Consider the following 16,502-nt stretch of genomic DNA (forward strand, 5'->3'; position numbering starts at 1 on the left):
ACTGTAACGGTCTCATACATATTCATAAGGAGAGGTGTTTACAGTACTGTACATGGACAAATACTGGCACAGTAACACACCACAGCAAACCACAAGCAGAGTGGCAACATACTGTATATGATCTGGAACTTGAACATTTGTAGCCTCTGGGCACAATACAAACAGCACCACAACATCAGCACAAGTTGCATACAACCAAAATGATACAGTTATACAGATTTAAGAAGTCACAGTGGAAATAATCACAAAGGCAATGTCTGGATGCAAAATACTGTTGATATGGAGAAAGCAGCCGCACATCCCTCCTCCATCCAGCAACCAGTGCCTCTCTCTCTCTGTAAAGATCTATAGATCTGTTGATACGTTTTATGGAAATCTATCAAAGATGTCAAAGCTACCAAAAATCCACAACAGAATAAAAAGAAATACTTTAAAGCGTGTACACCCCAATTGTATTATTATTATTACGATCTTACTCCACGCTCTCTTCATACACAGGGTAGAGGATGGACAGCGGCGCAGTCCCACAGTCTGTCAATCAGTCCTACAGCGCATCTGATTGGATGGTGTGCCAGCGAGCCGTCTCTATTTGCCCACGACTGCACATTTCCTTCCAGTGTCCCTGTCCCGCCTCTGATGCGTCGCTGCCAATCAACACACGACCTAGAATACTACTCTTAGTGTAGAGACGGCCCTGTAGGTACACAGAGATCACTGCATTAAAAATTTTAAAGATATATGTATAGTAACTAATACTTCAGCATATTAACAGAAAACTAAATTTTACTGTTAATATAAAATGTACATACAGAATTCAAATAACTTCCTACCTGCATGACAATAAACTCGAGGACCAATGGTAGCTCAGTGATGTCACCAGAGGGCAGGTCAAACAAGAAGGGAGCGTTCCAGACAGGATTTGGACCGCTTGCCCCTTTGGTTTCCTTGGTACCTATTACTTTCCCATCCTGACGTAAGTTGATGACAACATAATGGTCTGTGGGAAAAAATTACATCCAGTGAGGATTTATCTTGCTGCTGTTTATGTTTAGATTTTCTTACTGTATTTAGTTGAAATGGTTCCTTTCTGCAAGGGTGTCAGCATTGTGTACTGCAATCTTGTCTGTTGTGTTGTTTTAACTCTACATGAAGCTGTCTGCACATGCTGATCTACATCCTCAAAACCCTCTCTGAAGCTTTCTCCACTGTCACTGTTCCAAATCTGCATCATCACTTGCAAAATATAATTTCCCTTGTAAATCCATTCTAGCATGCTAATTGGATTTACTAAAATTAAAAGGCAATGCGTCATTTTCAGACAAGAGTTGTGCATCTGCAGAGAGCATGCATTCAGACAGATTTCGAGAGCACTTTGATCATGAGACTCACAAAGAACATGTAACTGACCACGCAGCCTAGAACTGTCACCTTAAGTGTGAGACACCAAAACATAAAAGTTGTTTTCCTCTTACAGAATTGCCTGCTCCCTCATCTCCTTGCCAGCATCATCAAAGCAGAGCTTTAAATCAGATGCAGTGAGATATGATGCAGACAGGACAGGAAATGACAGTGGGCTGATCAGTTCCTAATCTGATTACACTACAAGCCAATCAGGGATCCAGTCTGTCTGCCTGTGGCTTAGACAATAGAGAAGAATACAGACAGAGGCTATAAACCTCAGGAGCAGTTTACATGTCGGCTTATGAGCTCATGTACATTGCAGCTTACAGTATCAGTATGGTAACAATACTTGTTACTAAAAGTGCAGGCACAAACTTGGTGGTTTAAAGGTGTATGCAAATGTGCGAAAAGTCAGTAGAAAAACAGTTAAAATAAATTAAAAAAGAAATCATACATTTTAAATCTCAGAAATGGAAGTCTTTTACCATACAATATGACAGTCAGTTCTTAAAGTTCCCACTATTTCTATATTGTCAGTGGTTCACATGACTATTTGTATGTGAGAATTGTTGCTTGTTTGAGGAACCCACAAAAAGGTTATAACTTGACTCTGCAATTCCCCTCAACTCCACAACATTTTAGCCTCTTTCAGCTCTCTGTTTTTTCTGATTGCAGCATTATTGTTTGGGTTTACAGCTTTCCTGTTTACAGCAATAAAATTCAACTCACATAAACTGACTGCATGCTGCTAAGCATCAGTCACCTGACAGGCAAAGATAGCGGCAAGGCCAGTAAACAAAGTGGAGCATTTAGCATCTAAAGCACCAGATACAGTATTTCTCTTTGCAGTTGGCGGGGCGCAAAACAGAGTTAAAATAGTGAATATTGGACTTACATTCATCAAGTGTCAAGAATTGCCCAATGTTGCTCTGTAACTGCTCGATGTGTGAATAGGCAGCTGTTTGCTTACAAGTTTGTAATATCAACTTAAAGGTGATGATATGTCAGTATGGCTGCTTGTTATTTTGCAATCATGAGCCAAAAATAAGTTATTGCAAGTTCTAGAAAGAAAAATTAAACACAGGGGGCTGGCAGTTGGGTTTAGGCAACAGAACTAGTTGGTTAGGGTTAGGAGAAGATCAACATTAGTCACGTCACTTCACTCATTAAACTAATGACTCAACACCGACTTACTTTCACATGCACACGAACATCGTCTCCCTGATCAAAGTCCTGTGCTTGTTGGACCCATCCACTTCCATTTCCACCTGCCCTGAGTGGACTTTATCTCTCATTATACTATGTCAGTTCGTCTGAACAGGTAAACATTGGAGTTGGTTGAAAGGCCAATGCGTCTGATACAGACCCCAAAGGGGGGCATTGTCTGTCTGTATCTGACACCGAGGGCCACTGTGCAAGCAGCATTCTTTATGCGCTGAGAGTTAGACCAGGCTAAATCACTACAATAATAACAATAGTAATATAGTTTTACTGAACATCTGCAACTAAAGTCTGAAACTAGAGTAAACAGATCCCAAACCAGTTGTTAATGTGTCTCTAACAAAGTCAACTTATCAAGAACAGCCTCTGTCATTTGTAATTCTAACCTGACCTCTTGTAAAGCAAATACAGACTGACACTGTCATCCTTACCTAACCTTATCCAAGTAGCTGAAGTTGCCAAAAACTTAAAAGATGTGGCACAGGATCAAAAAACACTCTTGTAGGGAATTATGTAAGGCAATGACAAACAATCCATTTTATTGTTTAGGTAGATGGATAAGATCTTTACCTGGAGCTCCTGGGATGCGTGTGAGCTTGGCCAGATTCTCAGCCTTTCGGACCATCACCTTGATGCGCTGGGCCAGCGCCTGGTACTGCAGCAGGATGAAAAGCTGGCCCAAGGCCCGCGGCACACACACCGAGCTCTTCCTGTGACCCAACGTTTCCTGAGAACTCACGCTCTGAAAAAGAGAAAGAAAAAGAAGTGAGAGACTTAGTAGTGGAGAGAGGGAAAAACGTCTTCTTTCACTCAGCAGATGTTCCCTTCATCATTTGGGAGGCCGGGAATGAAACCAAAGAGAGACACCAAGAGATTGGAGCAGATTCAAGCTGCAAAGCACTTAAAACCCATGATCATGAACATTTTTCTGTAATTCTGTCAGTGAATGAGTCAACCAAGGCTCCAATACTGTCAGAATCAATGTTTCAGCTCCCCTTCATAGGGATTGGCTGTGAATCACTGCCTGTCAAAGTAATGGAACAGGTCATGAGTTTTCATTTGAGTCAGTTGTTCTTCATCAGAGGAATAAATCTAAAATATAATCACTTTTATTCATGAGGCATCTTGAATTGACCTGCCTGAGGAGCTCAGCTCAGCTCAATCTGTATCACAGATTCAGTCACTTAAAACTAATATGTGGTTATATGTAGCTGTCAGGGTTACGCATTTTCTTGCCAATTATTTGGTCTAAAATAATAAAGACACTCTGGGTAAAAGTAACAGCTATGTGTAAGTATGATGGTAATTTCCATCTGATTTCATGCCAGATCTCATTAGCTTGCATTGTTTGGGTGCAGTGAGTCACCGTCTGCTGTCAGCTGGCTGAGTGTTAGCCCGCCAGCAACTTTCGGCGGCCGGGTAGCAGAGTGTGAAGGCGATTTCATCCAACAAGTGAGTTTCGGTTCACTGCCTCTGTCTGTCACTAGCACTTTGCCTCAGAGGCTGTCACTCACACATACACTGCCTTTTACATAGAGGGAGTGGCATAATTCTGCAAACACATTGCCAGACAAACCTTAAAGCAATAGCAGGAATTGTTCAACTTTTCATCAAACTTTATAGCTGATAACAATCACTTTATAAGATGTTTAGAAGCAGTTCCCAGAATTTGGTAATACCAGAATTGTGACACAACACAACTCAGAATAAAATCTGACTCCAAGTATTTTTTTTTTCACATCCTACCTTCTTTATAGTATTGACTATTAAAGGTACAGTGTATAAGATTTAGATGAATTAAGTGGTATCTGTGAAGATTGCCATTCGCCATAATTCCTCATAATTTCCCTCAGTGTTCTATGTTAAGGAGGTTTTTACCAGAAGCCAAATTACCTGCAGAGGTCTCCATTTTTCCAGAATGAATGGACCTGGTGATTCAAACCAGTAAAAACACTGAATAAAGCAGTTTAACATTACATTCTCTGACACTGTTTGGCTTGCCAGAGACTTCCACATGCCCAGTCTGCTAATGTATGCTCAACTTTTTTCTCTGATAACTTAAGATCCAAACATTTGGGAGATTTTAAGCGCAAGACGATTTATTTGCAGAGATCTGTTAATGGCCCAGGTGTTTCAAACCAGTAAAAACAATGAATAAAGCAGATTCATGTAAAAAAAAATAATAAATATTTATCTATTTATGCGATGCTGCTCGGTACTCGTCATTGTGATGGGCTGCTAACGTTTTTTGTTTGATGGTGATCTCCATTAAAGAGGACTTGCTCTCCATGTAGCTACAAACAACAAATTTTAAGGTAAAGAAAACACAGGCATTCCCATTTTCAGGTGATTATCTGCTAAAGAAAATGTATTTTATACCATTTCTTGCAATATATTCCCCCTAACTCTACACACTGGACCTCTGACAAAAACTCTGTGAGCTACAAGGAATTTTGATTTGATTCATAAATCATGAATTACAACTCCACCATTGTCCTCCCGTGAAAACCACGTTGCAGTTTTAGAATGCAATTTCTGCTCCTTGTGATGCGAAACAATTGCCAGCATGTTACTTATCAAACTCCAACTCAGCAGCATTGTGTTACTTTTTTTTCACCCTGCCAGTCCAATACAGTTGCATTCCAAATGTTATTCTTATCCATGACTGACAACAAGCTGAGATTAGTGGCCATTTGCAGAGAGTAATGTATGACTATGAAAAAAAATATAGATCGTGCCATGCCCAGAAAACTATGAATTTCATGCTGAATATCCTGATATTTAATATCAGCACTGTCGTCAGACTGCTTTTGTGCTGAAATGCATAATCCTTAAACTGCTGCCACGTCATGCTCCCTATTCTAAGGCAGTGCCATAACAAGCAATGTAATGCAGATGAATAATTATCAATACTCAAACCTGGTTCCATTACATTGATTACAAAACCTGGTGTTTTTACTATAAATCCTGGAAGTGCCTACACTAATAGATGGAGTCACTGCTGCACAGCCTCCGTACACACACCCACTCTTTAAAACGATGCTGCTCTTTCATAGCAACCTCCCACTCCACATCCACACAGTCACAGACACTCACACCCGGCAGCTGCTGTCATTATGAAAGAGGAAGGTAATTTTGGGGACAGAGGTAAGATCACCTGACTCTGATGTTCACATAAATGTAAAATGGAAGAACTGTGGTGGCCTCTGGCATAAGGAGTAACTGACTGAGTAATGTCTACTAAAACAACAGGACCCCCTCCCTTCAAAAGCCAGTTATTAATGCCCTCTGGCAGGGTTTCTACAGAGCCGCAGAGGGCATGACGTGGGCGCGCTGCCAATTTTCTGCACTCTCCTTGTTTGCTCTGCAGTCGCTAACAACAATATCACCATGACTAACAACAGTGGAAAACTGGCTAATGGGCAAGCTGATTAGAAGTTACATTCCTTAATGGATAAAACGTGATATGTGCTATATATATGTCTGCGTGCGCAACTTTGCTATCCATTAAATCAACTGAAAATGCAGACATTGCTAAAAAGAAAGAAATTGCGCAGTGCGTATGCTAAGATCAGAGAGAGCAATGCATTAAGTCAGTGCCCACGTACACACAGACACACACTAAAACCAAAATCCACCCTCATTTAATCTGGACATCACGACATAACACACATCACCATGTCTTTGATCATTATGTTCTAGTCCATTTTGTCACTGTTTGCGTGAGACTAAAGTTGCCATGCTGTCTACGGTCTGTGCAAAATCTTGACTGGATCTGACAGGACCAAAAAGGACGTGAGAAAAAGCCTTATTACATAACATACAGCTGCAACTTTAGCCAGCCAATCAAATTAGCCTACTGACTTGAAAGTCACATCATGTTAGAGGTTGCTTCTTTTCATTTAAAGCAACCATGTGAAACTGATTATTCACTTTTTTGCTGAGATTAGATCTGAAGATCGATACTACTCTCACTAGTCCATGCATTATGAAGCTGTAGCCACCAGCCAGCTAGCTCTGCTTAGCTTAGCATAAAGACAGTAAAGTTGCGCTATGTAACCCCCGTGAAACAACAAATTGTCATTTTAACACTTAGTTTTTTGTACACAGATGAAACCAATAAGATATAAAGTGCTTTCGGTGAGCTTCAGAGGTGCTTGTAGGTGGACTTTGTTACCTGTGGACAGTGCCAGACTGGCAGTTTCCTTCTGTTTCTGGTCTTGTGCTAAGCTGATTGCAGTAGCTTCATATTTACCATACTGATGTGAGAGTGGTATTGATATTCACATCTTACTCTCGGCAAGAGGACGGATTAATGTATTTCCCAAAATGTTAAAACTTTTCTTTTAAAGAGTGTTTTGACCAGAGAGAGCTGGTTATTGATTTTTCAATTTCCTAAGCTAGCCAGAGACCATATTTTTTCCTCCTTTCCAGCAGGTGCACTGATCGAACTGGTCCAGCGCAGTGCATTCTGGTAGTTGTAGGTTTTCTATCTGACACAAGCAAAAGCTGTAACCTTTTTCTCTGCTTTCTCTGTTTATTTCTCTTGCATAGACAGCCTAGTTTTATGAGAAGTACATCTTTCTAGTTGTCAAACACTTCAACTAATTGTAATGCTAAAGCTAGTGCATTAATGCTACAATCACTACCTTTTTCAGCTTGATTTTAGTTGGACTGAGCTGCCTGGTGTAGGTGGTGGTAGTGTCAGGCTCCCAATCCATGTGCTCACAGGGCATCTCCACAACGCCCAGCGCAGCCTCTCTCAGGCCTGAGAAGTCCCTGCTGTAGACAGCAAGTCTCAAGGTGCAGGTGCGCAGCTCTTCCACAGAGCCCACCTGCAGCACAAAGCTCTGGTTGTGGAGGTCCGGGCTGAGGCTGCGGCGCCGAGAGGCTACTTGCTGAGGGGAGGGGCAGAGGGGAGGAAGGCTGGCCCGGACAAACACCCCGGTGCGCCTTCGACTGGCCCCTGAGAACCCAAGGATGTTGATCATCAGGGTGCCACAGGCAGAGGAGAAGAGCAAGGAGAAGTGTAACAGGGGAGGTGATTTGGACGAGATGGAGAGAGAGTTAGAGCCATACTGCGACAGATAGGACTCCCCCTGCTGGGTGGGAGCGCTGGCAGCACCAGCAGTCAGTCGACTTCTCTCGCTGTAAAGAAAACTTTCACCGCTCACAGTGCAGCGCCGACCCATTGCCCGACGGGACTTGGACACTAGGCTCAGCTTAGTGAGGGAGGGCAGAGAGGCCCTGCTATGACGTGGAGTTTTATTCTGTGGGCAGGGAACAGCTGGGGTGCTGAGGCGCCGCATTGGAAAAGAAGACCCAGGAGACTGCACCAGCTCAGCTGATCTGGTAGGGCTGTGGTCAAAGGGCAGAGCAGTGAGGTCATCCTCAGATGGAGAAGAGCTGCTTTTAGAGGAAGGGAACTCCAACACGTCTCCATCCAACTCCTCATACTGCTGCTTAACAGGCTGCGTACACGGAGACGGAGTCAATGTCACAGTCACCCTCTCAGTAGGATGAGAGGGCAAGAAAACTGCCTCCTTGTCCTCCGATGAAACACTCTTCCTTCTGCGATAGCAAAGGATGCAACCAAGAACCAGGCAGTAGCAGAACACAGCCAGGCCCACAGCCAGCAGGATCTGCAGGTGAACTAGACAGAAAACAAGGTGGTCACAGTTTTATAATATGTTCATGGGATTAATGCAGAGAATGAGAGTGAATCAAAAAGAAGAAAGCAACTGGTAAAAAAGAAATCGAGAGAAAACAGGAAAAAAATAGAGAAACTATATGAAGACATAACAGACTATGTCCCTTTAGTCTTTTGAGTGACCTGTCGGTCAAGAAAAAAAATGAAAAAGAGACTTTCAATGAAGCCAAATTCATTAGGAAAAATCTTAGGACATCTGACTCTAAACATTATCTTGTTCTGTGTGCACTCTGCGTCTTTGATGGGATTGAAGAGGAAGTGTCTCAGAGTTGTAATCATAATTGTATAAATGATTTTGTCACATTTGCTGCTTTGATCAAATGAAAGACCACACATGCAATACATTGGTTTCTGTTTCTCATGGTTATCAAATAAGCGTGTTTTTACTTCATCATTGGAGGATCTTACAGCTGCTTTGTTATTTTAACGCTTAACCAGTTTAACTATAACACCTGTCTTCCAATAAATAAAAATCAATACAAGAAGAAATAAAATTAAAGTTGACCCTAAATCCTACTACATCTTTTTGGCGTCGAAGGAGGAGTTGAGGAGTCTCGCATCCTGGGTAAAGAAGCTGCTCCATAGTCTGGCGGATCGGCAACGGATACTTCTGTATCTTTTTCCAGATGGCAGCAGGGTAAACAGCTCGATGGACAGGCCCTTAGCCAAGTACCTGCTAATGTCTGCTCACCTTTTTTTCTCTGATAACTTAAGATCCAGACATTGAGGAGGTTTAGCAGGAGACAAATTGCCCACAGAGTTCTCTTCCTCTCTGAAAGTAACTGAGCCAGTGCTTTAAACAAAATAAAGCACTGTCACATTTAAAAAAAATAAATAAATAAAATCTGCGTTTTTCCAACACTTTCGTCACAGAGGGGCCACAGACTACAATGGTAGATACAAAAAAGCCAGTGTTTGGTTTGTCCATATTGGGCTACTATAGAAATATGGCGGTGCAACATGTAGAGGACCTACTCTTTATGTAGATATTAACAGCTCATTCTGAGGTCATGAAAACACAATAATTCTATTTCAAGTGATTATCCACTAAAGAAAACATATATACTATATTCTATTCCTGCTAGTGTATCCTCCTAAATCCAACACACTGAACCTTTAAATTAACATAGATTTTTGAATAGAAAAATAAATAAAGCTCCAAGGCTTTGAACGCAATGTGTTAAAAATCATGATGACAGAGCCGCCAGTCACAAAGAATGAAGCTGTTAAAGCTGAGCCCTGATGTTCATTTAGCATCAGATAATGAGGGTGTATTGGATGACTCATGCATCACACACACTGGTGGATAGTGGGGGGAAAACAAGGCTGGGAAGCTGTGAGCTTCAGCCAGTGACCATCACAAGGTAAACAACTACCACTGTGTGTGAAAAGCTGAATGTCTTTTGTTATTATCAATAAAAGCCATCATTTATTACAAAATCACACACGAAATTGTCTTAAATATCAGAATGTATTGAGTTTAGGTGCACAACATTGCTGTCAGGAACAAATGAGTTTAACCAGGAGCTAAACATTAAAAAAAAAACTCATCTGATTATCTGTGAGTGTGTCCCATTAAGTTCCACACATAAATCCTCATCACAAGAGACTTATCAGAGACTTAAAGCACCCTGCATGTGGTGCATGCTGAAGATGTGATCACTATCAAAGCAAGTGAGTGCTACCTGTCAGTCCCTTTGAGCCCTGCCTGTGCAGGCAGCAGGCAGCTCCTCAGACAGACTCCATTAAGAGATGAAAAGTACAGAAGGGCTGGATGCAGCAGCGACGGTAGGAAATTTAAGGTGATGGGATGGCTCTAAAATATGACTCAGCCAGAGGACGTGATTTGAGACAAAATGAGACGATGGTGAGCTTTGCCAAGTCAGCATTTGTCCCTATTTTGTTGCTGTGGTGTGCATGGGCTGCTGATACACTTCCCTCCATCATGCACACATTAAAAGCAATATGCAATGACTTTGTTTTGTGGACACCAGGGAGAATAGCTGCTGCGGTGCCGTAGCTAACAGGGATCCAGATCACTTTCTGCCAATATAGTCTTTACAATAACATAGTGTCAATGCAACCACAACCATTTGGAGCTTATTCTTACCTATTTTATTTGCCTACAACCTCTTGGTCCTTATTCATACAAAGTTATCTAAAACAAACAGAATCAGGGACACCTTCCAAATTACTTGCAGCCTCCCTGCACAGTTCATGTCTCACTTCTCTAAGTGCATAAACAAACCCTTAAACTGCCCTGTCCCCTTTAACTCTCCTTAATATTTCTGTAAAGCAGAAAAAAACGGCAACATATTGATCTTTCTTAATGAAATATGTGCTACATCCTCATATTTGCTTTTCTCCCTGTCCGAAAAAAATAAACAAAGTGGCTAGAAATTACAACGAATAAGGAGATTAAAGACTAAACAAAAGCAGTAAATGTAAAAAAAAACAAAAAAAACAATTAAGGTTTCCTACCTCCCAGCGTGTACTGCGACATGTTCCCATACACTTTGTGTGTGTGTGTGTGTGTGTGTGTTGAGTCAGTGTGAGCGCTGTTTATGAGAGCGGTCCATCGCCAGTGCGCAGGGATCTGAAGCCTTCCAGCCAATGGCTTCATCGGGTGACTGAGCTTTTCTTTCTATCACTGATTGTGCGGTGGAGGCTGAGAGGGTTTACTGCCTTCTTAAAGACAGTCCAGCCTACCAACGCTGCCTGCATTTTATTACAGTAATCAGTCCTACGGGTCCTTTGCTGTATGTTTCAAGAGGGATAAATTAAAGAAGTCACTTAACAGAAAGTCAACAGTCGTCACAAGGTCAGTGTGACACAAGAAGGTCTACAAAAGAGAATAAAACTATATTTTTTCTTGTAGGACATCATACCAGCAGGCATGACAGAGACTCATAGCCAAATATTATATGTCATTGTAATCTACCTTCAACTATTTCTATTGCAAAGTTACGTGAAATATATCCAAATATATCCATTTTAGAAATATATTAAGACTGTATATAGAAGAGAGATTAGCAAATTCAGATTCCAGGGACCAGTGAGTGACCATTTCGATTTTTTTCTTTCTCAATCAATGAAATAAGCTGCATAGTTGTTGAAAGTTGATTTTCTGTCATTTCATGGATTAGTCACTTGATTGTTCAGCAATAATCATTTGAACTGGATCTAAAAGCCAAACAGTTTGGACTACACTCCTCCACAATAAACATGAAAAAGTCATTTTGTCCTGCAAGCATGCATTCCCTTAGAGTAGGGAACACATACAGATTTTTATCTACCTACACATCCACCACAAGGTCACACAAACAAAGGGGCAAATGAGTCATTCCTCATCATGTACATTGTACAAAAAACATCTTTCCTCTATACCTCCCTTACAGTTTCTTTATCAATAACAGAACGAGGAGTGTGGTTTATGGAGAACATCTCCTTGAAGCCCCAGAGCAGGGCCAGGACATGCTGACTCTGGGACCTTTGGAGAACATTGAGCTTCCCTCCTCAGCATGTTTGGGGGGAAAAAGCATCATTTGCAGGACAGGTCTCCTTAAATGTTACTGGTGTACATGCAGATTTCAGTGAAAAAAAAAGTCTATTCAGGTCTCTGATACAGAAAGATTGGCTGGATAATAGCCATATTTAAGTTTTAGTTTTAGATGGCATCTAGACTATAAGATGTTTTGTATTTAGGTTTATAAGATCATTCTATACAGTGCCATAGGTATAAATTTCAGGTGAGGCATGCATTTGGTCTATTAGGTCTCTCTAACACTTAAGCCTGATGGATTTGTGACACTGTTTAAAGTATTCAGAGGAATTTCACATTTTTATTTTTTCTTTGCAAGTATGTTTGTATCAGACTGACACTGAGCTTTATGGCAGCCAGGCTTTTCATATTTGCAGGTTAGTTGAGATGTAGGCTACACTTGAGACTTCAGCCAAGCCAAGACGATGTCAAGGTGCACCACTTCGCCTTAATTATATTTTTATTTTACTGTATACCACGGTATTAACTAAAGACTGTATTTAGTTCAACTGTGACAAGTAACTTCCAACCAGTCAAAAACAAGTAACAACAGTGACCATCATGAAATGTATCGTGTGTACAAAACGAAAAGATTTTCATATAAGAAGGAAATATCGAAGTTCAAAAACGCCTGGAAAAACTCTTTGTTTCCATTTCTATCTCTGATTTTTAATTTTTCTGTCTGCATATGTTCATGTCTGAACATTTCCTCTTTTGTTTTCCAATCTTTTGCTCTGAGCTTTTGCAGCTCAATGATTTTCTCAAGGAAAGATATCATGAATCCCCTTACCCTTTTACCTTTGGAAAATATCACATACAAGGATCTTCTTCTATCAGCTGAACCTGCAGCAAGAAAAGTCCTTCACATGAGCATTTCCTTCATCAGCTTCACTTCTCTCTACAGCTTTGTTACTCACTGGCAGGGAGTAAGACGGTCCCTGGGCTGATTCTGTTATGGAGGTGTTGAGTGGAGTGTGATATTTTAAATTTGATTTTTTTGCTGAAATCATTTCATTTCATTCACCACCTCCTCCATTCAGCCCTAAAAGTTTCTCTACAAATGGATGGGGAATATACACTTAAAGCTGCACCAATCCGATATTTTACAAGAACAACTCATGTGTGAAAAGGGTCACTCCTAGTGAAGAACCTACTGAGATTTGCTACCCAGCTATTGTACCTTTGAGTCTATTTTGGATCATTGTTTTGGTTTCCTGGTTTATACACCATGACCAGAGTGACTTTGAGAGTATATATTTTTTATGAATAAAAGCCAGTATCTTTGCTTGTTTTTTTTTCTCTAAACTTGTACTTTTAACAAGTCAGATGATATTGCTCACCATCATCCACTCAAACTGACAAAACTTTAAAATTCATAGTGTCTCAAGTGTATGTGTGGGTGCGCGCACAGCTCTGCACAGCCCGCCTGTCTCTGTCTATTGGGTATTTATCGGATGTGTGCTTACTTGTGAAAATAATAAATATAATGTTGATTTAGACTTGTGGCAGAATTGTTTTTGGTTATGTACTGGATTTTTTGATTCTTGATTGTTTCATCCATTGTTTATTTTAGAGTTGAAATAGAGGGGTTAATCTGAACATGCGTTTTTTTAAGTGTTCCGTTGTCCATATTCTAGCCTACAACTCTGTACGCACCGGACCACAGACAGACAAAGCCTGCAGCTGGTGAACATTGAATAGCCAGATATTTGTCTCATGTATTGGTGAAGACCAAACAAGGAGCTAAAATTAGATTTAATATTAGACTTACATTTATCAGGTGACTCATGAACGATAATGTTGCTCTGTGTCTGCGAGAAACTGTTTGCTAACATGTTCTCAATGTCATTGTGTTTTCATCTTGTTACACCAATCCACATGGGTTAACTAATGAAGCTTTAAATAAGAAGATAGATGTTTATTCAAGAGGAATGACTCAGTCGCCCATCTCAACACCCTGTCATGGTTTTTAACCTTCAACAAAGCAAAAGTACAGCATGGCCCTTAGAAATTACATGACCACTGGCAATCAGAGTGGCTGACCATGAACATGGGCTTTGCTATACTATAAATATGGCTGCCCTCAGGCCAAAGGGGATCTCAACGGAAGCTTTATGTCGCTCCAGATTAAAGCATTATAACACCCAGGGTCACTTTTATTTTGCTATTGTGTGGGTGGGCCAAGTATGTGAATACAGATGAATGAGTTATCAGTTAAATGTACACAGCTTAGCATTATCCATAACTAACAAGGGAACATTGTTCAAGATGCATTTTACACTAGGATACTCCTGGAGGTTAATACAAGATTTCTCTCTGAAATCACAGTCAAACAGTAAATTTTGCACTGGTTGGTCACATAAAAAAAAAAGTTATTTCTTAGAATAACTATAATATAGACACACTCACAGGCCACACATGGTCATAATAGATGTGGGCTAGGGGATGATTATGACAGTATTGGTGGTTCCCCATAAAATTTCTTTTTTATTTATTTATTTATTGCATTTGTTTACTATACATTACCTAAATACCTTATGTTATTAACAGGAAAAAAATCTTTTTTTTTTCTTTAAATTACTTGGCTAGTTTGAACAGTATAAAAAGTAACACTAGTAATAGTATTGAATTATACTATATTGCACCTGACTGCAGGGAGCTCCAAATAACTATTTGATCATTTAATTTAAGTTTCAATTTAAGATTCAAATTAAAGTATTTTTACAAATACATATTAACACGAATCAAACATATTGATTGCAAAAATAAATTGGCCTATTACTAACAAATAAAAAACAAACATATAATTTGCATAACACAACATGAGGCTAACTGAGGCTAACACATGATTCCTTGTGCAATCATGTGAGCTAGCTATTGTTAAACCACTGTGCCAAACCTATCCACAATGCAGAGGTGAACCAAATAGAAAACATTAATGCACCATTGAAACATACTGTCCAATTAGCTGTATAATTATTTATTGTTATGGACTTTAATCTCACGTGCATCTCAGTTTTGTAGGTTGCTGCTCTATCTCCTTGGCCTGAAAAACATGGAAGAACCCCAGGATAAAGACATTTACAGCAGCTGAATATATTTATAATAGCATAATCTTCCTCTTGGAGTATTTTACAGTCACACACCCATACATAAATTGATTCAAATTGCAGTACCTTCCAAATTTTTAACAAAGAGAACTTGAATGAGGAGCCAGAGGAGGAGCAGCAGTATGACGCCTTCGATCATTCCCTTACAAAAGAAAGAGACGACAAGCTGCCACGCGGGCTGGTCGGGGTCGTCCTCTTCAGCTGGACGAGGCATCATCCGTTGTGGGTAAATATCTGTGGGAAGTTGGTGGTTAAATGTGATTTTCCCAAACACGTGTTTACAAGAATCTTGTGGAACTTAGAGCTTGTTTGTGATGCTATGAACTCTGAATTTAAGCTTGTTCCGCTGCTGGCCCCTTGGTTATTATCAGCTCAAAGCTTAAAATGTAAAATGAACATGGGGGACCAAGGGTCAAAGATAAAAAGAGAATTGAGACACGGACATTGTTTATTAGAAAACTCATCACTCTCTGGGTCCCCTAGCAAAGTTTTATTATTGGATGGTGTTTAAAATGTTGTCTTGAGGCTCACATTTAGAGGGCTGGACTTTAAAGAGATGTCACAAGCACCTTCTGCTGACCTTTTTATTTCCACATTCTTCCTCACAATCCAAAATATTTAGTTTCAGTATGAAAAAATCTTGAGTGATAGTCCCTCGAATATTGCATGCTAAAGAACCAGATATATAATAAAATAAAAAAGACTGTTTCCAGCTAGTAGCCAATCTGCATGAATACAGTCAGAGGAAAAATTTACATTGGCTGATAAAAGATTTGACTCACATGTGTTGCGCATCTTCAGCAGAGGCAGCATCCCTTGGCTTTTGGTCTGTTGGCAAATGAAATCCTTACAGCATTAGTAACACTAATTACCAATACAACACAGTCCTTCTGTTCTTTTCCCTGGTGGCATCCTCCATTGTTTGTCGTGAGTCTGAATTGACTTAGCTCAGCCACCTGCTCTGATCAGCTGCAGTCAGCGTCCAGCACGTGTGCTGCAGCAGCATTTACAGTATAGCTGGCCGACCTCCAGTCATAACTGCAGTCCGCTTCCAGCTGTTGGCCAAAGATGCAACTGCAAACTCTCTGCTGTCCATGATCAGTGGGAATCTTGGGAAAATACAGTGAATGTTTTGTATTAAATAAAAATAAAGCATGCAATGTCTTGATTACGGAGAAGTAAAGATAACAGAATCTCAGTTTACAAGGCTATCCTTATGAAGAGTTTTACCATATTTTGCTGCCTGAATGTATGATTGATTTAGTGATCTGTCTTTGCTTGTTCTCTGTGAGAAAAACAAAGTAACGATTGCTGGGTAACCAAATAACCAATGAGCAATACAAATATTTTTTGCCTGCCTTTCTGTTTGACACATAACCAGGAACACATGCATGCAGATAATCTTACATTAAGACAGACTTCGTTCCAACCCTTAAATATACTTCTTCTTCATTTAAAATAAACATTCTTTTATAAAAATAGACCAAAAGCGAGTGTAACAATGACACTGTTACGTTAA

At 40.2% G+C, this 16,502-nt stretch overlaps 1 protein-coding gene across 1 annotated transcript; it reads right to left on the reverse strand.

Annotated features, from left to right (window-relative positions):
• Window positions 1-544: 544 nt before the first annotated feature.
• On the reverse strand, window positions 545-10,835 carry LOC121942419 (synaptotagmin-4). Its single transcript, XM_042485624.1, has 5 exons — window positions 10,814-10,835; window positions 7,272-8,275; window positions 3,193-3,364; window positions 831-997; window positions 545-694 (listed from the first exon to the last, which is right to left on the reverse strand). The coding sequence occupies exons 1-5, from the start codon at window positions 10,833-10,835 to the stop codon at window positions 545-547; spliced, it is 1,515 nt and encodes a 504-aa protein (XP_042341558.1).
• Window positions 10,836-16,502: the final 5,667 nt, after the last annotated feature.

This window comes from Plectropomus leopardus, chromosome 1 (genome assembly GCF_008729295.1).
Source record: "Plectropomus leopardus isolate mb chromosome 1, YSFRI_Pleo_2.0, whole genome shotgun sequence".
NCBI classification, from domain to species: Eukaryota; Metazoa; Chordata; class Actinopteri; order Perciformes; family Serranidae; genus Plectropomus; species Plectropomus leopardus.

Coding starts and splice junctions, on each gene's coding strand:
- LOC121942419 (XM_042485624.1), bottom strand. CDS start 10,835: ATGTCGCAGTACACGCTGGGAG. Junction 8,276..10,813: donor GTCGCAGTACACGCTGGGAG/GTAGGAAACCTT, acceptor TTTTCTGTCTAG/TTCACCTGCAGATCCTGCTG. Junction 998..3,192: donor ACGCATCCCAGGAGCTCCAG/GTAAAGATCTTA, acceptor TTTTTCCCACAG/ACCATTATGTTGTCATCAAC.